The 24,658-nt window shown below is 46.3% G+C and overlaps 1 protein-coding gene across 12 annotated transcripts in view; it reads right to left on the bottom strand.

Annotated features, from left to right (window-relative positions):
- MINK1 (misshapen like kinase 1) overlaps window positions 1–22,086 on the bottom strand; it is a 49,898-nt gene extending 27,812 nt beyond the window's left edge. For 2 of the 12 annotated variants that reach the window (XM_081270555.1, XM_081270559.1), the window contains exon 1: window positions 21,764–22,082. In XM_081270555.1, coding sequence (XP_081126681.1) covers window positions 21,764–21,820 — 57 coding nt within the window. In that variant the 5' untranslated portion in view covers window positions 21,821–22,082. Of the gene's footprint in view, window positions 1–21,763 lie in introns of all 12 variants that reach the window. The other 10 variants (XM_081270561.1, XM_081270566.1, XM_081270563.1 and 7 more) reach the window with 7 other exon arrangements.
- Window positions 22,087–24,658: the final 2,572 nt, after the last annotated feature.

Raw genomic sequence — 24,658 nt, 5'->3', positions numbered from 1 at the left:
AGCAGAACAGAAGCTGTTTAGATGGTAACTGGGTTTCATATACAGTATGAGAGTTGGGCAGACTCATATTGATACGGGTGCTGAAATGAAAAATAATGGTAGAATTTTTTCCATGCCTCTCTGTCTCCGTGACATACTCAGGATGCACAGTGAGCATGTGAAGCCAGTATATGAGTGCTTTCTTCCTCTCACTATAGCTTTTTATTTAAGCATATCTTATTATCCCATATTTTATATATACTGAAATTATAGACAGATGTGGTGGCACACACCTGTTATTCCAACAACTTAGGAGTCTAAGGCAGGAGAACTGCAGGTCGTGGCTATCCAGGGCAACTTAATAAGATCTTGCCTCAGAATAAAACACAAAAAGGGCTGGGATAAGCTGGTTGCAGTGGCACACACCTGTAATATCAGTGACTTGGAAAGCTGAGGCAGGAGGATTACAGGTTTGAGGCCAGCCTTAGCAACTTAGTGAGACCCTGTCTCAAAAAATAAAAAGGGTTTAGGGATGTGGTTTAGTAGTTAAGTGCCCCTGGGTTCAATTCTCAATACCAAAAAAAAAAAAAATAATAATAATAATAATAAATAGAAAGGGTTGGGAATGTAGCTAGCTAACTGGTACAGCATTCATGTGGTATGCATGAGGACCTGGGTTTGATCCCCAGTATGGAGGGTAAGGTGGGATTTTACATACTTATATTTTCTGGCTGATGAAGAGACTAAGGAAGGAATCACAAGTGTTGGACCTACTTATTGAAGGGCGGGACTCTGAGACAACTGACACATCTTTTTGTGTGGTCAAAACAGTCAGCAAAGTTGGGGAGGTAGCTCAGTGGCAGAGCATTTGCCTAGCAAGTATAAGGCCCTGGTTCAATCCCCAGCACAGGAAGTTGGTAGGGGGTGGGGGAAGTGAGAATAATTTTTTAAAAAATATTTTTTAGTTGTAGTTAGACAATACATTTATTTATTTGTTTGTTTTTTTGTTTATTTATTTATTTTTATGTGGTGCTGAGAATCGAACCCAGGGCCTTGCATGTGCTAGGCGAGCGCTCTATGCTGAGCCACAACCCCAGCCCCTGGAGGTGAGAATAATTTAAGGATATAGGACTGAAAGGATGGAAGAGATACAAAACTGGGTGGGTCAGAAAAACACATAGCCTAAGGTGGGCAAAGGGGCAGAAGGGCGCAGGCACAGTAGGGTATGGACTGCCCCTCAGACTCTGCACCCCTGTCTTGAAGCCTCTTTTGATTATTGCTAGTGTGAGAGTCTCCCCAGCTAGAGCCCAACAATTCCTGAAGGCACTGCTTATGTTTCTGACTCTCCTCAGCATTGGGCAATGACAAGGACAGCATACTGATCCTTCCCAAGACACCCACTTACAACTTCACCTTGGACTCTGCTTGATAGAGCTGGCCAGGAAAGAACCAGACACAAGGCAAGGGCTTTACCACTGAGCTATATACCTCCAGCGCAAAGACTTTATACCATCTAAAAACCTGGCGGGAGCTTTTAAGCTACCAACAAGGAGAGAAGAGAATTAATATCCTGAGAAAGTTACATGTGTAAAATATAAAGGGTTAGATTTGCTTGTGAAGCAACTGCGGGAGAAGCAGATAGGATAGGAAAACGGATCCCTCACTTTCTGCTGACCCATGAGTTTTATAATTGTAGAAATTCAGAACTGGAAGGGTCCATTATGAATTCCAGAAGGTCCTGGGAGCTGCTAAAATGGTAGAAAAAATTAGAACCATAAAGACTGGGGGGAACTTTGGTTTGTGTCGAGGGGAGCGAGGGAGGGTTGGGGCTGTGGAGATGGGAAGGACAGAAGAATGAGACAGACATTATTATCCTACATACATGTATGGTTACACTACTGGAGTGACTCTGCACCATGTACAGCCAGAGGAATTAAAAGCTGTGCTCTGTTTGTGTACAATATGTCAAAATTCTATTGTCATGTACAATTAAAACACACACACAAAAGAAAAAAGAAAGAAAGAAAAGAGTTTGGTGTTAAAATTAAAAAAAAAAAAAAAAAAAGACTGGTGGGTGGGGGATGGAAATTCTTGGGAAAGAAGCATACAAAACCCTAGTGGAGACAAGGGAAGAACTGGTCTCGCCTGTGCTTCGAGCCCAACAGTGATTTTTCATTCAGATATGCCCTGGCAGGTCCTGCTGCTGTAGCCAGTGCCTTTCCCAAATCCAGGCAAGGTGCCATCCTACCCCAACAGGGAAACAGTGCCAGGAGGTGGGTGGGACTGCCACAGGGTGTCAGGGACAGGAGGACGAGGCAGAGTGAACCAACTGTGAGGATGGGAGAGGGGGGACCCCACTTTCTGGGCTGCAGTCCCACCTGAGCACTCACAGGAGACAGGCTTCCTCCTGTCACCAACCATGCCAGGACTCTATAGTGAGGGGAGAGACCTAGGGAAACGTCTGATAAGACAGAAACAGAAGGAAAGAGGGGGAGAAGAGAACTAGGGGCCACCGGAGACAGAGAATGGGAACTTGTGGCATAAAGAGGGAAGCCAAGCCAAGCAACTCGCCCTGGAAGACAGGGCTGCCAAGGCCTACGCAGCCCTTGTTCTCTGGTTCCATTTCAGAGGAGACCAGGACTAGGCTGGGCTGAGAGGCTGGTCCTCCTCCCTCCTGGCTGAAAACAATAGGCCTGGTTTCCTAAGCTCTTCCTGTAAATCAGAGGGCCCACAGGAAGAGGAAGAGAGGGGCAAAGGCAGTTAAGTGCCAAGGGAAAGCTTGGAGGGGGGTTTCCACCTCCCATAAACTTGGCAGCTCCTTCAAAGCTGGCCCTCAAAACACCAACCATCCAAGTACTAAAACACTGCATTCTGTGAAAATGCTGGATTTTGGGTACTGGGGATGGACTAAACCCATGGGTGCTTTACCATGGCACTACACCTACCCCCAGTCTGTCTTTTATCTTTTGAGACAGGATCTTGCTAAATTGCTGAGGCTGGCCATGAATTTGTGCTCCTTCTGCCTCAGCCTCCCCAGCTGCTGGGATTACAGGTGTGCACCACCATGCCCAGTCAAATGCAGTTTTAAAGCCCATCCCTTAGTCCTCCTACCAACTGGATTAATAATCCTAATCTCCTTCTATGTGAGATTTTCTGATGCCACCACCAGGGAAGGGGCGAAAGTACTGGCAAAGACATGGAAAGAGGGGCAAGTGTTCTGGTAGAGGGGGTGGAGTCTCAGACAACCTTCACTTAGATATGAATAGCTAGAGGATGTGTGCAAGAGGAGAGAATACAGGAGGGACTATGAAAAAGACAGACTGTAAAAGAAAATGGGAGAGGAGAAGGGAGGCCAAGGGTAGGGAGGTGATAGGAAAAGTCCCAAGAGGTCACCCCCCACTTCCTACCCAGTAGAGATACCAGACACAGCCCCAAAGCAGAAGTCAGAAGTCTGCCAAGTGAATCAGGGGAGGACATAGTGTGACCCAAAGGGCTTGGTGTGGAAAGCAGGCCCAAAGCCAAAGCATGAGAGTTTAAATATTCCTAGGGGGAGAAAGGAAGTAAATAGGGGACAGATGCTTATTACAGCACCTCTTCACTGCGCCAATAACCAAAAGGAAGAAAGAATGGGTAGAGGCTGAAACCCTACCAGTTCCCTATTGTCCATCATGCCCACTGATAAGCAACTCCCTCTCCCAATATTGCAGATTGAACTAAGGGGTGCTCTACCTCTGAGCCACATCCCCAGACCTTTTTATTTTGAGACAAGGTCTTATTTTAACTTGTTGGGGCTGACCTCAAACATGCGATCCTCTTGCCTCAGTCTCCCAAGTTGCTGGGAATACAGGTAGGCATCCAGCCAAACAGGAGTCTTTAATAAAGCCTTCCCCAAACTCCTTTTCCCAGCTTTCCTTACTGCCTGAAATAGACTCTCCACTCTGAGAGCCCTCCCTCTCACACTGTGGACCTCAATCAGACCCCTCTGTGCTGATTCTACACTGTGAAGTATCACTCCTCTGTGTATCCACGTTTTGAAGTGTTTTTATGGGAATGAAGCTCAAGAGGGAGGAAATCAAGTAGGCTTCAGGAGTAGATGGGAGGGAAAGAAGGCAGGAAATTTATATAGGGGAGGAATGGTGGTTATAAGCGACTCCTCCTGGGTCTCATAAGCCAGGATGTGTGAAACACGCACACACACACACTTGCAGATACACGCAGAGGCAGAAACAAGTCAAGACGTGACACATCTATGAACACAAATTCCATTCTCATCAGAAACCGGTCAGAGCAGAGGGGGCCCTGCCTGCAATGAGGAGGCTGGGAACCTGGCATCCTAAGTTGGTCTGCTGCCTCCATGTAAGGCTCCCCACAGACCTGGAGGCCTTAGACAGGGCCAGGTCTAGAGGTCTTTACAGAAGGAGAGGCCTACAGGAGGTGGTAACTGACGTGTGGAGAGAGGAGAGAGCTTTTGGGAGCAGTGTGGAGTAGACAGGCAGTGGAGGAGGGAAGGCAGGAGGGAGAAGAGGGGACCAGAAATCCAGCAGCCTAGCGCTGGTTCTAAAATGGCCGCAGGCAAGGCAAGGACAGATGGTCCCTTTCTGATGCTGTGCTGGGGAAGGAGGGAAAGGGAAAAGGGAAAAATAAACACCATTACACTCAGGAATTTAAAAATAAACGGAAAAACCTAAAAGATAAACAGCCTGCTTCTGATGTTCTGTCTGTCTCCAGTGCCTTCTAGGAGAAAACAGAGCTGTAGGCCTGGGAAGCCAACCCCTAACCTTGGGTCAGGAGACTGCCAGAGGTCATTCTAGCCATTTTTCTTTCCCCAATCAGAAGATCTTGCAAAATCTTCTAGGCAGCCAAGATGTATCTTGCCTTTATCTCCCCAATCTTCCTTCCCAAGTCCCACCTTAGGTTGGTAAGGCCTTAGTTTTTTTTTTTTTTTTTTTGGGGGGGGTACTGGGGATTGAACTCAGGGGCACTCGACCACTGAGCCACATCCCCAGCCCTATTTTGTATTTTATTTAGATCAGGGTCTCACTGAGTTGCTTAGCACCTCGCTTTTGCTGAGTCTGATTCAGCCTCCCGAGCTGCTGGATGACAGGCATGTATCACTGCGCTCCGCAAGGCCTTAGTTTTACACACAAGAGTCCCTGGGTTAAATCCCCAGCACCCAAAAAAAACCCCAAAACAAAACAAACAAAAAAAGCATTTCTTTAAAATGTTACAAGCTGTCAGAGCAATTTGATTCTATCTCTTCCACAAGGATCAGTCTCTGTCCCTGGCCTGCAGAATTAATTTCATCACCTCACAGCTGTGGCCACCACCCCATTGCCCAGTGCTTCACAATCTATTAGGTGCTGTCAGTCATTATCTCATTTGCACATCAAGCCTGCAGGGTGGCTGAGAAGGAATTATTACCCCATTTTACAGATGAGGAAACCAAGACTCTGACAAGCTAAAGTCATGGTGAAGCCTGAACTCAAGTCTGCTTAGATTTCTGATGGTAACACCACACTGCTGTTATGGCTAGCCTCCCCCTGCCGGTCATGGGCTCAAGAGATGAAGCTGCAGGTTCAGATGTGACTGCCTCACAGCTGACTATGTCAGGTGTGGTTTACTTTGGTGTCCTTGTGTTTCTTGCTGGTGTGAGTCAAGGCAAGGGGCAGGAGCCCCGCACTCTACCGCATCTTTCAGTTCTATGCCCACCCTTTCTTACTTCTGGGTCTTTGCACTTTTTCTTCCAAGTTCATCACTCTCCTCTTTACCAGGATGTCTTGTGCCCGTCCCTTCAGATCCCAGTTTGGACATTACCATCTCTAGTCCCTGCTCCTGCAGCACCTGAACCACCCATTTCATGATACCAATTACATTTTTGTGATTGATTTTTTGCTTGTCTGTCAACTCTGATAGACTAAGTTCTTGGAGGTCAAGGCCATACTCAAAGCCTATCTATGCAATGAATGAATGTAGAAGTAAAAAAAACATTGGTGTTTCTAGAAAAACCTTCCTTGCTCCTTAAAGCAGTGGTTTCTAACACTAGTTTGGAGTTATTTCCATCCTTCCAAAATGATCCTTAAATATTCGCTTCAGTGCACTATGCCAACAACTAAAAGTGAATCCTTTTTGTCATGTGAATCAACACTCCATAATTCATTTGCTTGGTAAATAAGCATTACCAGAAAGTGGACTCTCTTAAAGGAGGAAACTCCTATATGATCAGCAAAACCCAAACAGAACATTAATAAAGGCCCAAACATCACTGAAGGCAACAGGGCAAGAAGAGATGAAAGGAAAGCCTCCTGGAGGAGAAGAGAGTTAAAGATGCTGGCAGAGGCTGGGTTGGGTGAGTAGGGTGGAAGGAGGCCCCATCTCAGTTAGAGGACAGCTTACTGGAAGGTTCAAAAGTGTAAAAGGAAGATTCAGGGTGGGTCCTCTCAGCTGAAGCAGAAAGCAAGACAGGATGGTGGCGAGATGCAGCTATAGGGGATGGTTAGTGTTCTTACTGTACTAACAACCAGAAGGCCTGGGTGCTGGTTCTGATGTTTTCGTGCAGTTTAGGCAAACAAGCACATCATTTAAGCTCTCATGGTCTCTTTTCCTTATGTACCCAATCCCATGTCACAAAAATTCATTGATGTAGCCCAGTGCAGTGGTACCCGCCCCAGCAACTCTGGAGACTGAGGGAGGAGGATCTCAAGTCCAAATCCAGACTGGGCAACTTATGGAGACTCTGTCTCAAAAGAAAAAAAGGTCTGGGAATGTAGCTCAGTGGCAAAGCACCCCTGGGTTCAAACCCTAGTACCTCCCACCAAAAAAAAAAATTCATTGATGTAAAAACATTCTGAAATCTATAAAGTGCTACAAATTTGCCTAGAATCTTTGTGAAGAAATTGGCTCCCACAAAGCAGAGAAACTGTTAAGAGGTGATTTACTGGAACCATTGACATCAGTGGGACTTAGGTCAGGAGAAAAGAAAGACAAAAAGTAGAGAGGGCAGGTGAGGGAGAAGAGAGGAAATAAGACCTGTGGCCTTGGAGGCAGGCCCACTAGGGGCAGTCCCCAGGAGCAGACACCAGGAAGAGCAGGAGAAGGCACGGTCTAGAAGCAGGAGGAGCAGGCAGGCAGGGAGATGCCAGGCCCATTCAGGCTGCAGATACCAAGCTAACGGAGGAGGACAACACTAGTAATCAGGGGTTGGATAATAATAAGCTTTCTCCCTGCTGGTTTTCAATGGTAGCACAAACAAATCATTATACCTCATTGCCAACCTCCTACTGTTGGAGTCAGGTGTCCACAAATCCAAGGGGAAAAGACTAGGGAAGCTTCATGACCAAGAAAACCTGTGCCTTGTCTTACCCCCATATTGCGTCTAATTTCAGAAGATAATTGGAGGCCATGAGAATTCGGAGAAGGAAGGTAGGGAACAGTGTCACAGGAGGTCAGAGAGGATGAAAAGGAGGAAGCACAGAGGTGCAAAGCTGAGTCAGTTGGAAGAAGAGAGGGTGGAGGGTGGGGCCGGCAGGAAGGTCTGAATCATGGACTTCAAAAGGAAGGACAAGGTTACTCTCCACAGTGTGGAGACCAGATATTCTCTGGCTCTGTCAAGAACCAACCCAGAATAAATTACAGCCCAAGGGATGTGGGTGAGACAGGAGGAGGAACTTCCTGACCAGCAGGATGGAGCAAGCATGTTCACACAACTTTTCACCAGCCCTGTCTCTCTTGTTTCTCCTAAGAAACCCTCTCTGATTCCTTTCATACCAACTCTGAAGGCCTGGTGAACCAGTTCTTGCATTCATTCAATGAACACTGAGTACCTGCCGTGTGTCAGGCTCTGCTAGCTACTAGGGCAGGCACCAAATACAACAGAAACAGTTCTTTCCTCCATGGCCCTTACAGCCTAGTCAAGGAAGCAGAGATTAATAAGGACACACCAGCTGGGCATGGTGGTACATGCCTGTAATCCCAGCTACTTGGAGGCTGAGGCAGGAAGTTTGCAAGTTTGAAGAGAGATTCTGTCTCAAAATAAAGAAGCAGCCAGGGATGTATCTCAATGATAGGGTGCTTGCCTAACATGTGTGAGGCCCTAGGTTCAATCCCTAGTTCCACTTTGTGTAAAACTGAAAGTACTGAGTACTGTCAGAAAGATTAAAAGGAGGTTGTGATGGGGAAGAGGGCCTGGAAAGGCCTGCTAAGGAAGTGATATTTAAGGATAAGTAAGGATTAACCAAACAGAAGCAAATGGTACAGAGGGCCCAAGGGGGCTCTAAGGCAGGAGAGAGGCTCTGGTCTTTAGGCAGCAGAGGAGCCAAGCATCTCTAACCACCGAGCCCTGAGTCTGCGCCTTTGATGACACTCTTTAGACATGTTTGTACGAACGACTTGTTTCTCACATCCTATTTCACATATCCCAAGTCTATCCTCATCAGAATGTCCCCAGGGGTGAGGCACAGTCCTTTCAATCCCCACCATCTGAGTACTTCCTCTGGGTGGGTCCAGAGCTTTCACACAAAGCAGGATCAGAGGGACTACCCGGTGACTGCCAGAATTCCTGACTCAGTGGGCAGGACAAACAGGAGTTTCATGTCAGGACAGAAGATTTGCAAGTCACTCTATTCCAGTGATGCTGGAAGACTTTCAGGAGATGGCAAAAGGCTCTAGGACAGGGCAAGGGGAGTCAGGCTCACAGAATTCCAGACCTGCACCTGGGGCTGTGACTCACCACAGCCATTAAGATTGAAATCAATAGACCAAGTGGTTTTCTCTTTCTTAAACAAAACAGTAAGTCAGGAGAAGAATGTTAACAGAACCCCAGAAGACACCCTTTCTGAGTACTTTCTTCAATAAGAGAAGCTGCAGCTACCACCTATCTAATGAGTATTTGCTGAAGGAAGCACTTCCCATGGCTTTTATTTAATCCTCTTGTCAACACTATTAGGTGGGTCTTGTTATCTTCAGTTTACAAAGGACAGAATGAGGTACAGGGGTACTGATTATTTGCCAAAGATCACATAGTAAGTAGAAAAACTCGGATCTGAATCCAAGTCTCCAAGGTCTACACTGCTGGAAGGCTCCATCTATTGCAACCTCCCCTCATAAAACCAAGTGAAAATCCCCTGTCTTCCCAAGCCAGTCCTCACTTGGTTCCCACTGCTCTTCCTCTTCAGCATTAAAGGACAGGAAACAGTCTTTAGAGTGTATATATTCCAAAGGTCATCTGTGTCTTCCCACAGATGCTTGGCCCCATGCCCACTCTCCAATATGGTGCCCTCGCTGAGATCTCCATACTGGGGACTGACATCTCTTAGACCAGCTCTAAACCACCAGTCCACACTGGCAACCACTTCTACTCTCCCTATCAATCTCTCCCAACCCCTTCGCCCGGCTTAACACACAGTCACCACCTCTTATGAGCGCCTTTCCTTGCACAGAAAACACTGCAAATCCCACATCTGATCTACTGATATGGTTAAACAGCCACTCAGATTTTTAGGAAGGAAGAGACAGAAGAAGGGCTCCTGGGTCTGGAGGGAACTTGGAGAAATCATACTGGCTCACTGGGAAAGCACACACACCAGGACCCTACCCTGGGGGACTGAATCACCTCCAGGGGCAGGGCCCTGGTATGTGTAGGTTTCAAAGGCTACCAAGGTGGTTCTGATTGCACCTCTGATTAAAAGCTACAGAGTTCCTACACCCTTGTTTTTTGTTTTTGGTTTTTTTTTTTTTTTTTGGTGAAGAAACTAAGTCCCAGAGAGACGTGAACTAGAAATGCAATGGAAACTAGAACCAGGTCTCCCAGCTCCTAATGTCATGCTTACTTCATGGATCACATTGCTCAAAGGCAGTTAAACCAAGCTGCACAGACTCTCCTATCAGCAGGGCTCCAAGTGGGAGCTCAATAGAGACATCAATTTTACCCAAGGACGTCCTGACACCAGGGCAGCAGATCTGGGCAGTTACAGGGCACTCATTGTTAATCTGTAAAATATATCTAATCTGCAAAGCTGTACCTGGGACCCCAGGACAACCATCACACACTTGAGTACATTTCTGGTGGGGACCAGGCAATCCAGCAAATTAACCAAGCATATGAGTACCAAAGTCATTTCTAACTAGCTCTGGGAAGTTGGCCTACTGCTGGAACCTTTTAAAATGTAAAATGCCCAATCCCCCATGTCTGCTGTAGGCACAAGCACTCAAGTCACCTTTTACTTTTATTAATGATTATGATGACAACAACATCCAGGAAGTGCATAATGGATGACACCTGGGAAGACAGAGTTTCTAGGAGTCAACACTGGAACATTTCTTTATTCAATCTTTGAGCACTAGGGTTGGGTAGACTAGGTTCAACCCAAGGAAAACAATCAGGCTCAATTCATACCTGGCTCAATCTAAGAAAAAAGGAGGCTTTAGATTGTAGAAAGGAACTGTGGTGAGAAGGGCCATTCAATATTGGCAGCCCTAGAAGGCGAGGTTGAACACATGTAGCCTCCTCTAAGGTCATGAAGAAGAGGCAAAGGCCTTAAAGTCCACTAGCTTTCCCTGCATCCTTGCGATGAGGATGCTATTTGAAAGACATGCAGAGGTCTTTGTGCTGCAGGCGTTTGCCTGGTAATCTAGGGGCATAGCCCTGACCAGTGCACCCTAAGATACCACCCCAACCTACCACTCAGTGGACTCTGTGCCTGGATTTTGACCTTCAAGGTGGGCCTCTCGAAGACAGGGGGCTCTCCTGGCCTCCTCTCTTCCATTCTTCCAGGTTCACTTTAAAACTAAGTCTCTCTCTCTCCCTCTTTTCCCCTCTTCCCCCACTGAAGATCAAAGAAAAAAATGTAAATCATGTGGACAAGGAAAGAACATCAAATTGCTCACATCTATCCTAAGACATCCACTCACTGTCAGGTCATGCTTTGGATCTGTCCAAGGCTGTGGACACCACAGAGGGATAAGGAGCCTGACCTGGCTCTCAACTCTCCCTTCAACACACGTACCCCCTTACACACAAATACAGAAAGGCTGTTAAATCTTATTATCTTCATCCTCTAACCGACCTTCCTTCCAACTTCCTTTAGCACTTGCCCCCAGAGCCCTAGGATGAGATAAAGTAAGAGATTGAGAACAAGCAAGGTGACAGATAAAAGCACAATGGAATTGGAAAGCAAGTTATAGCTGGGAGCTGAATACAACAGAAACTCTTCTCTTTCCACAGCCCAAACCTCTTGTGATTCCATGCAGCCATTTCATTTAAGCCTTCAGGCCTACCACCTTGGAGCCAGGAGGGAGGGCAGTGCTCTGGGCTGGCTTATGACACACGGATTTCTCAGTTCACCTCACCTGACTCAACAGATATTAAGCACCTGCTATGTCTGGCCCTCTGCTCAACTCTGCACACACACACAGGGATGAGCTGTAGAGTGGTGGGTGGTTGCCAGGGGTTGGGGGAGCAGGGAACAGACTGTTACTGTTCATGAGGAAGACTGAAAAAGTCCTAGAGATGGACAGTGGCAACAGCAGCACAACGATGTGAAAGTACTTGATGCCACAGAACTGTACCTTTAAAAATGGTTAAAATGGTAAGTCTAATGTTATGTATATTTAACCATAATAAAAAAGATTTTTTTAAAAAGCAGTGGGAGGAAATGAGACAGCCTTCCTCTCTTCCCTATGAAGAATAGGCCTTCTTTTGAATTATTCAACTCTCTTTCCTCCAGACTAAATCTTCTGCATTCTTTTGCACATCTTTCTCCTCTTGTTATCCAAGTGCTCTATCCAGTGGCCCAACATCCAGAAATCCCCATCAGTTCTGGGCACAGACCCCACCATGTGCCCTCCAATGCCAACCCCCTCACAGTTTCAAAGGCTCAGGCTAAGGTCCCTTACTCCCTCCTACCCTCAGAACTGCCCCAGGTATACCAATAAAATCTGCCCTCCACTAGGACACAGATCTAGACCACGTGCTCCTGGAGGGCAGAAACCATTTCTCACACAGGCTGTTTCTAATCCAGAAAGTGGGCCACATTCCAAAAGTCTCCATGTAGGATACCAAGCAGCATTATGGATGGTGTTAGAGCCCTCGTCAAGCCCACAAGTCCTGTTTACCATAGGTCACAAAAATATTATATATTTATGATTCAAGCAAGCAGAGAGCAGCGCAGGCTGCACATGGAGCAGCATGCTGGCTACACGCGGCCCCCAGCCCACCCACATGCACAGGGTGAATGGAAGATCAGGTTCTGCAGTGAGTCAGACCTGAGTCTGAATCTGGGCCCTGCCACTTACTGGCTGTCCAACCTCGAGCAAATTATCTAATTTCCAAGTAACTTCTCTAAACCTTGGTTTCTTCATGTAGAAAATGTGGACAATCACTCCACCTCAAAGGGTTATTGTGAGGGATAATGAGATTACATAAGCAAAGAAACTACTGTGTAGTAACTGCTCCTTGTTGTTCCTCTTCCAGCCCCCAAACCCCCCTTCTGAAATGAATCCACATTAAAATATAAATAACTTGTATCAAAGCAATCATTGTTCTGAACTGAAGAAAGAAAAGAGGGGTTTACAAGACAAGACTGGAAGGACAGAACCACATGCTCCGGATCCACACACAGCCTGTTCCCTCCACCTTGCTTTCACATGTGGGCCCAAGGTAGTTTCCAGGGTGAGTAATGACTTTGTTAAGGTTGGAGAGACATCTCCAGTTTCTCTGAACCTCGGCTCGGCAAGGCCACTCGACTGTCAAGTTCTGTTCTCCTCACTCAGATCCGGAGACACAGGCGGGATGCTGCCTTGCTTAGGGCTCTGCTCAGGGCTCGGTGTCCACCACTCCCAACCCCAAAAGATCCACTAGGGCAAAGTGCCTTCTACCCTCTGGTCACTCCCTTACAATTTGTGTGATGACAACCATTCTTCACCTCCATCTTCCAGGGGACAGCCGGAGGACATGAGAGAAGAGATAAACATGCCGGCCCCTATCTCAAGCACTGTGCACACATGCCTACCTCTGCTTCACACTGCTTAGGATTTGGGGTGCCCTGCCTAATTGGTTTCTCGAAGACTCCGTCCTTAGCCACTCAGAATGAAAGCCCAACTACTGCATGCTTCAGCCACTTTCTTACAAATGTGCCTTGAAAGAAAGAGTGGGTGGGTGATGAAGAGAGAACACAAAAATCTTCCTTACAGTCTGGCTCGGAGCCTACCCCCTTTTACCTTCAGAGGTGTGCTGGCAGACAAATAAAAGCTGTTAGTCTAAGAGATATGTGCCATGCACAAAAATAATTTAGAGCCCTGTATTTTCCTCTCTGTACCCAGAAAGAAGTAAAGAAGGGGACATAGAAGTACTTCCTATTTCACAGAAGAAACCTGTCTAGTCCTTCTCCTGGCTTCTACCAAACCCATAACCAGTTCACCAGGGCTCTAGTGGCAATCTGGGTGGAGAAACAATTCTCTAATGCACTGTTGCCAGGATTGCAGGATGGTTAACATGCCTGAGCCCCACATACTAAGTGCCACTACTGCTCCCAAAACATAGTGACAGTTAAAACTCCATCTCCAACATATTTCAAACATGTGGACAGTGCCAGAGTGGTTGAGAACCATGACTACACACTTGTATGGTTTTGTGTCCCATGGGGCCCAGCATACATGAGGCACACTTCATGACTTATGAATTGAATCTAGTAGGAAAGCATAAGTCTCTTAAATTTGTATTTCACCAAGCAAATAGTTACTGAACTGCTACTATATACTCAGCACTTTTATAGGCATAGTATCGATAGGAAATATGGATCACAGTCCCTATACATAAGGTAGCGGGGACATCATTCAATACAAAATGATTCATAAAACATCACTCAATACAAAGCAACAAGCTGAGCATGGTGTCACATGTCTGTAATCTCAATAACTCGGGAGGTTGAGGCAGGAGGTTTGCAACTAAGCAAGATCCTAAGCAATTTAGGAAGACCTTGTCTCAAAAGTTAAAAATAAATAAATAAAAATGGCTGGAGATATAGCTCAGTGGTAGAGTGCCCCCTGGGTTCCCATCCCCAGTATCAAAGTACACTCACACACACATACATACACACACACACTCCCTATCAATTTATCTATCTATGAACGTATAATCAAATTAAATCATAAGGTCTATAAGGAAACAGATAATCGGTTAAGGGCTGGCATTGTCAGAGGAAGCTTTGTGGAAAAAAAACAGAAGTTGAGGTGGCTCTTTAAAGGAAGTGGAATTTTCTTCACTCAGCCTTTCTGACCCTCAGTCTGTCCCTGAAAGGACCACTGTCTATGGAAAACTCCTCTAAACCTATGGTTCCAGGAGAAATTCAGGAACCCAAGCCCTTCAAGTCCCATCCTTGAATGGTCCCTCAGTAGAAGAGGGTTGCTCAGTGGTAGACATTTTCCATTTTCCCTCAGAAGACCAGCTTTTATCAGGCCTGCATTACAGATGCCTTCTGTCCCAAAGGCAAGGCAGAGGTGTCCAAGATGGAACCAGTAGCCTTCTGTCACAAGCTGAGTGGTGGGGTTCCCAGGTGTGATTACAGAAACTCCCCACTTCACCTGTAATCTCTGGCCCTGAGAGTCTCCTGCTCTGGTGATGTGAACTTCTCAGGCGAGTGTCAAATCTTAACTACCTCCTCCGCCAAAGGTCTCTAGGTCTCTGGCCCCCTTGCTCACCAACCACTTCTACTTTCCTTAGGCAAACAGTCCCTATTTCCTCCATTCATCTTCCTCCAGCCTCTTGGGCTCCTCCCACATGCTGTGCCACAAAAGCTCCTCGCAGCCCATCCCACCATCCTCTACACCACCAACCACCTGACATTCAAGCTGCTCCTAGAGTCTGGCTCCTCTACCAAGCCCAAGACTTGTGGCTTCCCCAACCCTGTTTCTCTTCAAACATGCAAAATCAGTAACACTCCCCCTACACACCCCACTCATCCTTTACTTATACACAATGTAAATTGAGAGTCTCGTCTATTTTTATACACTATCTAATGTTAGGAAGAATCCCACTTACCACAGACCAAAAGATCTGAGCCCAGGCCTGGGCCTACTTGTTCTTATTTCTGGAAGACTGACTGACCTATTCTAAACCCTTGTCACCACTTAGCCACCATACAAGCTAATAACATCTAGTGATACACCCTTCTCCCACACATACAAGCTCCAGAGGACAAAAGCACACTCTCCCATCCTCTGCAGAGCCACAGACCTGTACTTAAAGACTCTTCTCAATAAATAAATGTAAGGGTCATAGAGTCATATGCTCTTTTCATATATGCTGTGGATTGAACCCAGGAGCACTCTACCACTGAGCTACATCTCCAGTCCTTTTTATTTTGAGACAGGGTCTTGCTAAATTGCCCAGTCTGTCCTGGAACTTGCAGTTCTCCTGACTCAGCCTCCTGAGTGCTGGGATTACAGGCTGCGCCACCAACCCCAGAACATGACCTTATCTTTTGAAACAAACAATTTTTTCACAAGGTTCACAAGACATTCTTTTGGAAGTTAAACCAGGTAGAACCTATACACATTTTGCATAGAACCTATACACATTTTCCTCTATACTTTAAAACATCTTTAGGTAACTTATAATACCTAATTCAGTGTAAACACTATGTAAATATTTACTATATTATATTGCTTAGGGAATTATGACAAGAAAAATCTGTCTGTACATACTCAGTGCAGAAACACTTTTTTCCCCTCCAAATAATTTTGATCTGAGGTTGGTTGAATCCACGGATGTGGAACCCATAGATATAGAGGCCCAACTGTACATGATTATTTGATTAATGTCTCCATTCACTACTAAGACTATGAGAACCTTATCTGCCTTGATCATTACTGTGTCCTCTGTACTAGGTCCTTCCTCAACCAGAACACGAAATCCCACTCACAGTTAGCAGGTTCATCCTCAGGCTATCTGACCAGTGGATAACATTTCTAGGGGCTCCCTTGGGTCCACTATTTCTAACCTTAAGTAAGAACAAAGAAACTCATGTACCTTTTAGATTGATACCCATTAGAGGATTTTTCTATAGTTGGGAGAATCCCAAACTCAAGGACTGGCTGGCTGGGAGGAGAATGGCAAGAACTGGAGAGAACAAAGAATGAATGGGAGGTGTGAACAGGGTCCAAGTCTTCTACCAAACCATGTTTATGTATTCTCCTATAGTTGGTGGGCATTCAAGAAATGCTTCAGAGTTGACTTATTAACTTGATTACTTTTGTTCTGTTTCTTCAACCTAGGGAAGAAGAAACTGAAAAGGATAGAGGTATAAAGTAGGTGCTGAGGAGGATACGAACTGAATATCAGATTCCAGAATGACTGATTACTAACCTTGAGACAATGGCAAATGTGTGTAATTCACAGCAATCATATTTAATGCACATGTCCCAACCTTAACAGTTCTAAGATACTGAGGAAAGCACAACAGTTAAGAAAAAGGGAGCTTAGCTAGGTACAGTGGTGTGCACATACAGTCCCAGCTGCTTGGAAGGCTTGGAAGACAGAAGGATCACTTGAGCCCAAGAGTTCGAGGCCAGTCTGGGCAACATAAGACCCTGTTTCAAAAGAAAGGAAGGAAGGAAAAAGAGAGCTTGAGCTTACAAAGGCATTTCTTAGATGGATGCTCCCAAAGTTCTGATTAAACAACTGAGTACAATCTCACACCTTGTTATAGAACCTGGTTCTCAACACTAAACTGACGATACTCAGTGACTTGAGAAGGATAGTACTGATAACCTTCTGATGTAACTTTACCCAAAGACAGAACAGTTCAGCAGGCAGACCCTCAGATGGTTTCTGGAGATGCCCTCCAGGCCCGGCACTGTTATTTATTGCTGGGTTACGAGGTTACCACATTCCTTATTTACAGACCTATACTAGAACATAAATTTGTTGACAGTAGTAGCACATTTTCTGCCTTCTTGTCCCTTATGTGACAAGAAGATGTTCTTCATGGCCCATCTATGTCACAGCCACACAGTTCACAATGGGAAGGAAATGGAGGCAAGACGTGACATCAGGGTCCTATGCAGCAGCATGTTGACTGAACTCTTGGGGCAAGAGTAAAGGGGTGGAGAAGTCAGCTCTCTTGCTCATCCTCTTACTGTTATCTTTTTTAAATATATAATTATTTATTTATTTTTATTTTTTTAGTTTTCGGCAGACATAATATCTTTGTTTGTATGTGGTGCTGAGGGTCGAACCCGGGCTGCACGCATGCCAGGTGAACGCGCTACCGCTTGAGCAACATCCCCAGCCCCCTCTTACTGTTATCTTAACTGTCAAAACCTCACTTTCCCAAAGAACCTCCTCTGTATGTATTGCTAAAGGCTGTGGTAATCTGACCTATCTCACAGTATAATGGGTCTGGAGAATGGCTGAATATCTAATACCAGCAAAGTTCTCTGTACTCTTCCTTCCAATGTTTGGCCAAAGCATCATTTCATTTCACTCAAAATGCCACAAGCTCCCTAAATGCCCACATGCAGTTTTTCTAGGAAAAAAGTCAGGAAATAACCTTACTCTGCTGTAAGAGGTCAGCCTTCCCATTCCCCTGTCCAAGGCATCTGTTTGGACAGCTAGCACATCAGAACACAGCAGCAGTCCCACCCTGTGCAGCAGCCTAGAAATACATGCCCAGAATTGCCAGCTTTCCAAATGGTGCTGGCTCCACAGCCATATGAGAAGAGAAGGAAGGGGAAGAGACTTTTCCAGAGAACAGCCACAACAACAACAAAATCCTTTGAAAAAGAACATCTCTGTCAGCAACTACCACCTCACAACAAGTCCTTCTTGAATGTGCTCTACATTATTTCAATTTAGCAACACTGAGCCCAGCTTCACAGTTTCAAGGACACTGCAGTCTAAAACTTCTAACTGGCTGGACAGTAAAGAGAAGCTATTTGATTTATGAAGTGGGTCAAACAGAAGCAGTGATGCAAAAGGAAAGCGGTCAGCCTGGGGTCTTTCTGTCGTTGTCCCATTCACTTCCGCTCATACTTCATCCTTTGTGAGAAGCCCAGAGTTCCAAGCAAGAAGGTTCTTCTGGAATCTAACCGAGCTTGGACACAGAGAAAGAAGGTTTGAAACAAGAGACACAAATTTTCTCATGGATCATCCTAATTGTATTTCAAGGACCATTGCTCAGATGGAGGCATCCAGAATTCTGTTTATTACAAGGCCAGGTCTGATTCCAAAAGCATCTCAGAAAGGATACAATCTCAATGATGTGTATACATAAATGAGGGGAAGAGGAAGCATAACAACCTCTAGTGAACACTTTCTCTAAGTAAGCACTGTGCTAAGAGCTTTCGATTGTTAGAATACACACAAATTCAACAAGCATCTGTGCTCTACAGTGTGCAAAACACTGTTCTAGATGCTGGGAGACAAAAATGAACACAGCACTCAAAATCCTAGCTTTCACAGAACCTGCATTTCATTTTATTTTTGTGATGCTGGGGATCAAACCCAGGACTTTGCACATACTAAGCAGGCACTCTGCCAACAAGCTTATTTGCTGGCTTGAATTTGCATTTCAGTCATGGTTGACAGAAATAAATCTATGTCAGCTGGTGATAAATACTACGAAGAAAGATAAAGCAGACTAAAGAAATGCTATGTAAAATTTTGTATAAAAATAAAGCAGGGAAGGGAGTGCTATTTTAGACAAAGTTGTCCTGGAAGACTTCTCTGATTGTTAGCAGTAATAAGGGCTACCACATACGTGTGCCAGGAAGTGGACAAGAATTTAACGTGCAGCATTTCACTTAATCCCCGACAACACTAAGTTCAATACAATCACCATTCTCAACACATAGAAGAAAAAATGGAGCTCAGAGGTAAAATTCTTTGCAGAATCTGCAGTAAGGGGAGTAAGAGTAAAGTGGATCCGAGGTCCAGGTTATACAGGAAATGAAGAGGCTAGGGCTTGAACACAGGAATGCAATTCCAGGCTCCATGTATCTCTCCTCTACACTGTGCTACCATGTTAGTGGAGAAAAAGAGCCCTAGAGATGTCAGTGCAGCCAGGTATGGTGGCAGACGCCTGTATTCTCAGAGGCCTGGAAGGTTAGGGCAGAAGGATCTCAAGTTCGAGGCCAGCATAAGCAATTTTATGAGGCTCTAAGCAACTTAGCGAGACCTTGTCTCAAAATAAAAATTATAAAGGGCTGGGGATGTGGCTCACTGGTAAATTGCCTCTGGGTTCAATCCCTGGTATCAAAAAAAAAAAAAAAAAAAAAAGGAAGTCAGTGTGGCTATAATTGCAAAGTAGCAGATGCACCTGGCAACTTCACTTCACACATGGCTAAGAGATTAATGCAATTCAGTCTTCCTACTATCAGACTATTAACTCTCATCACCAGCTGAACAGCAAGGCTTATCTTGAAACAAGAAGAGAGACACCTTAAGTTCTTTAAGGCCAGCTAATGAATGCTGAATATGTCCTCTGTCACCCGGACTCCAACCCCCAATACATAGTCATGTAAGTCAAGGGAGACATCCTTTACTGCCAATTCTCCAGATAACCATTTCTCTCTTGAAAGCAGAAACAGAACAGGTGATGACTGAGCCAGCTGCTCGACAGAGCCAAGGCAGCTCTGAGGTGAACTGGAGGGGACAGACATTGAGAAAAGATAAGCAGCAAGGAAAACCCAGGCCCTCTCCAGTCCTATTTCAAAGAAAGCACAGTTCTTCCTCAAGCCCTGGAGTACTGAGCTGGTAGAGAGGGACACGGAAGGTTTCTTCAGAAGCATAAGACAAGACAGACAAGCACAAAGAGCAGACACCAAGCTCTCTTGAGGGAAAGGAGAGGAGAATAAGGCAGGGGGTTATTAAGGAAGGACATTAACATTGCTTCAAGCAGGGAAGTCCGGAAGGGAAATACCACATCCAAGGTCAGAGAGTATTTACAAAATTGCTGGAAATCCCAGGTTGAGAGTCCAGGCCCATCTACCAGGGAGGCTAAGAGGAAAGAGAAGCCAAAGTAGAGTCCCACAAAGTTCAAATCAAAGGTCATGGTTTGGACCCACCCATTTTGTAACTACATTTTAGTTGTCAGAGCCACAGAACCTGTAGCCAGAGTTAATCAACAACCAAGGTGAGCCAGGAAGGTGGGGTTCATCCCAGCGTGGACCACACTAAGGGACATTTACTCACAGCCTGGATTTGCATCTTATATTCCAACTGACTGGAGTATCCCAGTTTAAACCCTGGCTGAGCTGATCTCCTAAAGTCTTTGGACCCTCTCCCATACACAGACAGACAGACACACACACACACACACACACACACACACACACAGAAATTCAATGCTTGGTCTCCCTTCCCAGCAACTTATCATCTTATCTCCAGCAAGTCAGGTTTTATAGCCCAACACTGCATCAAATAAATTATGACCTGAATGGCCAAGAAAAAACTGTGTCACCTAGAGAAACCCAATTAACAACATGACTCTGCTCTCTTCAATTCCTCTCTTCCCTCCAGTCATATCCGGGGCACCTGTGTGGCTGACCGCCTTTTCCCATTCCTGGCCATGTTCCTAGCTAACTCAAAAGCCAGAAGACAATGTGAATAGGGACCTCCTGAGAAGCTCACCTACAGAAGCAAAACCCTGCTCTCCTTGCACCTTGACCTGTTGAGAAAGTTGGAAGGGCACTAGATCAAACACCACCTGGGTGACAGCCTTAAGTATTCACCTTGAAATCACTACATTGCCCTTAAGCCAAAGCTTCCAGCTGAAGAAAAATATAAATGCTGCTAAAAGCTCCTAAAGGTGAAGTAAGTAAATTCCCCACGCGGGGACAATAGAAAGGTATTCTGAAGAAATTCCTGCTGCAGTTGTTTCCTCTAAACCTCTTTCCTAATTAGCCTCTCCCTTGAGACATCATCATTACCTCTACCCCCACTGCTTTTCCAGACCTCCAGACTGATCACATGCAGCATGTGTTTTCTGTGTGTACATATATGCAAACATCCTTTCCTAGCCCGTGCTAGAGTTTCTGAAAGGAATAAATGCTTCCCCTCCTCCCCCAGTGCACTTGTCTATCCTCCTGGCCCCACACTGCTGCAGAGTTGGTAATGTAATATCAGGGACCCCGAGACCGGAAATGCCTGGATCTGGACTGCTGCACTTGAAACCCGAGAGAAGGGACAGGGAAAACTGAACGTGGGGCTGGAGAGACCGTAGGAGGTGTGGGGTGGAGTGGGGAGGCTGAAATGCCGACCAGGGAAGAGTTGCAATTCAGGGGTGGGCGAGGAAGAGAAAGAGGGATGAGGGGGAGGCTGTCAAGGCAGTTGCAAAGTCAAAATTGGAGAACCGAGGAAGAGAAGGGGGAGGAAAGAGATAAGTAACAGAAAGGGTGTAAAGAGGGCTAAGAGGAGGTGAGGGGCCATAATAAAGACTATGCAGGTGATGAAAGGGGCCTAGGTTTAAGGAATTCAGTGGTGACTCTCGAATACCTAGGAAGAAGGGGGTACTGAATCCCAGAGGGTAGGGGTGGCAGGGAGGTGTGGGGGCGGGGCACCACAGGGTGGGACCAAACTGGCTCCCAGAATCTGCAGCGAGTGAAGCGAGAAGGAGAGCAGAGGGCGGGGGCCCAACAGCGGCGGTAGCCCGGGAAAGGGGCAGGGGTCGCAGAGAGGAACCGGGCTGGTGGAGGGGGACGCCAGGAAAGCACGTGAAGCGTGCAGCCACCAGGCTCCCTCCCTTGCGGCGAGGTTAGTAACCAGGGCGAGGCTGGGGGACGGCGCGCTCACCCGCAGGGCGGACAGGTCGATGTCGTCCAGGCTGCGGGCGGGGGCTGGGTCGCCCATGGCCTCCGCCGGGAACGGGGCCCCGGGGCCGCTCACACTCCGGCTCGGTTATTCCACTGCCGCCGTCGCCGCTTCTCCCCCATCGGGGGACCCTGGGGGCGGACTCCACCGCGCCTCCCCCGGAGAACGCGGAGGGGGGAGGGCCGGCGGGAGGACCGACCCACCGACTGACAGGAGCAATCGCCCCGGAGTCTGCAACCCGAGCCTCCCGACTCTCTTGCGCAGGCGCGGAGCGGTGGTGCCCCGGGAGGGTGGAAGAGGGAACGTGACGCGAGCGCGCCGGGTTCCCCCTCCCCCTAGGCGCCGGCACCTGCGCGCTGGCGCAGCGGAGCAGACGAAAGGCGCGCACCAGGACTAAGCGACCGCGCGAGCCTGGCTTGAAAGAAGTGGGCGGCGGCCGGGGCGGCCGCAGAGCGCGCCCACCAACGGGTGCGCCTGCGCACACGGTTTTTCTTCCCTTTTCCTATTTTTGCTCTTTCTCTCTCCTGTTTCCTTCCTAGATCTCCTTTGACGCCTTTCCTTTCCTTTCCCTCCTTTCGCGTGCCAAGCTGCCAATCAAGCCACCCACCTCTCTATTTGCGGGGGGAGGGAGGCGGGACCCAACCCCCTCTATTACTTTGGGGAGTTGTTATGGTAACTCCCCACGCGAGGGCTGGGTGGCCTCTAGATAGGACGGGCTGTCCACCCACCCAATTGCCATGGCAACTATGGAGCCGCTGAGGGAGGGGCCTCTCCGTGAGAACTTGGCTGGAGAAACCACGTGGGAGTTGCGGGATGGAGCGGGCATTGGCTGCCGCGGGAATGCCCTTTACTCTCTACCCCAGCTAGAGTGAAGAGCGTTGAAGAGGGGAATCTCAGATCTGAGCATAGGGAATCCCACTGCAGACCTTTGTCTCTGCACCTCTCTTAAAGTGTTCTGCACAGAGGAACTGTTTGATCATTGGAATCGCCAATCGGGGGAAGAGGAAGAAACTGTCTAATCCCTTAAAACTTGCTCAGGTTGGCATAGCACCCCCCCCCCCCCCGCCCATTAGCCTCACTAAAGGCTGGATAATGCTGTCTAAGAACAGGGAGTCACATTCTGCCCCCACTGACTAATTTGCTTTGTGACCTTGAGCTTTGCTTCCCTGGGCTTTTCTTTCATTGCAAAGTTCAGGGGGAAGTCTTTGGGTCTCAAGATTTCTTCCAACACTAATACTATCTCTGAAGGACCCCAGCAACCTTAATATAAACATCACTTAGGAGTCTGACGTGTAGTACAGGGCTGTATCCCAGCTACTTGAGAGACTGAGACAGGAGGATCACAAGTTCGATGCCAGCCTCAGCAATTTAGTGAAACCCTGTCTCAAAATAAAAAGAGCTGGGTATGTAGCACAGTGGCAGAATTCCCCAGGGTTCAATTCCCCAAAACCAGAATGAAAAAAAAAATCTTAGGAAAATTTGAAAGAAAGGTCCTTGGAAAAAAGTTGAACGACCTATTTTCTGGACCCTTAGCACATCTAGATGTTTAAATCACCTCTCTTGAAGGCTCTCTTGACCCACTCTGAATTTGGCTCTTCTGTTTTAGCTACCTGGTTTAAGCCCTTTAAATTTAAGACTTTTGAGTTGCAGGTGTCTGTTGACTCTCCTTAAAGGTAAGAATAAGATCAGTCTTGGGTGCATAGAGCAAACGAACACTTAATTTGAATGAAGGCCTCTGTTGTCCAGAGAGGCACTATAATAGTTCAAGGTCAAGATCATTGGATAGGGCTGGTGTTGTAGCTCAGAGGTAAAGTGCTTGCCTAGCATGTGAGAGGCACTGGGTGCCATTCTCAGCACTGCATATAAATAATTTAAATGAAAGTCCATTGACAAAAAAGAAAAAAATATCATTGGATATTACAAATAAGTATAGATTTCTTCACTCCCACCCTTCCCCCACCCCACCCCTATTAGGGATTGAATCCAGGAATGCTTCATCACTGATAGCTACACTCAGTCCCTTTTTTTTTTTTTTTTAATTTTGAGCTAAGGTCTAAGTTGCCCAGGCTGACCTGGCATTTGCTATATCTTCCTGCCTCAGCCTCACAAGTAGCTGAGATTTCAGGGTCGCTCTACCACACCCTACAAAATACATAGAATTTGAAGTTAGCACTTTAAGCAAATCACTACCTCACTGAGGCTCAATTCTAATCATCTGTAAAACAGAGATAATAATAGATGTTAGGATAAAATACAATTATAAATGTAAAGCACTCAGCATATACTAGACCCTCAATAAATTTACTAGTGACTGACTCATAAAGTGTTTAATAGATATTAAATGAATGAATAAATAAATCAAAGTCACAGGGATGGAATAAATGGCCACCCAATCCTCAAGAGGCAACGAAATCTGGGGGTAAACAGGACAAAGAACAAGTTTGGCCCTAAACTGATAATTACTTTTTTGTTGTTGTTCTTACTGGGAATTGAACCCAGGGGCACTTTACCACTGAGCTACATCCCCTGACTATTTTGTATTTTGAGATGGGGTTTTGCTAAATTGCTAAGGGCCTACCTAACTTGCTGACACTGACCTCCAACTTTCGATACTTCTGCCTCAGAGTAATTGCTGGGATTAGAGGCCTGGGCTACCACACTTGGTTCCAAGATGATAATTATTGAAGCTAGAGTAGGAATTCATGGGTAAACATGAATCTGTGAAGATTCCTTATCCTATTCCCTACTTTTATATATTTTTAAGTTATCTATGATAAAAACAAAAAGATAAACTAATGGTGGGGGGAGACCTGGACCGGGCATCAAGAAAATTTAAAATACAAAACATACAACAGGGGGCTGGGGATGTGGCTCAAG

This window comes from Spermophilus citellus, assembly GCF_964194105.1.
Source record: "Spermophilus citellus genome assembly, chromosome: 17".
NCBI classification, from domain to species: domain Eukaryota; kingdom Metazoa; phylum Chordata; class Mammalia; order Rodentia; family Sciuridae; genus Spermophilus; species Spermophilus citellus.
Note: the sequence above shows the minus strand (reverse complement) of the source record. Positions and strands in the feature narration are given on the sequence as shown.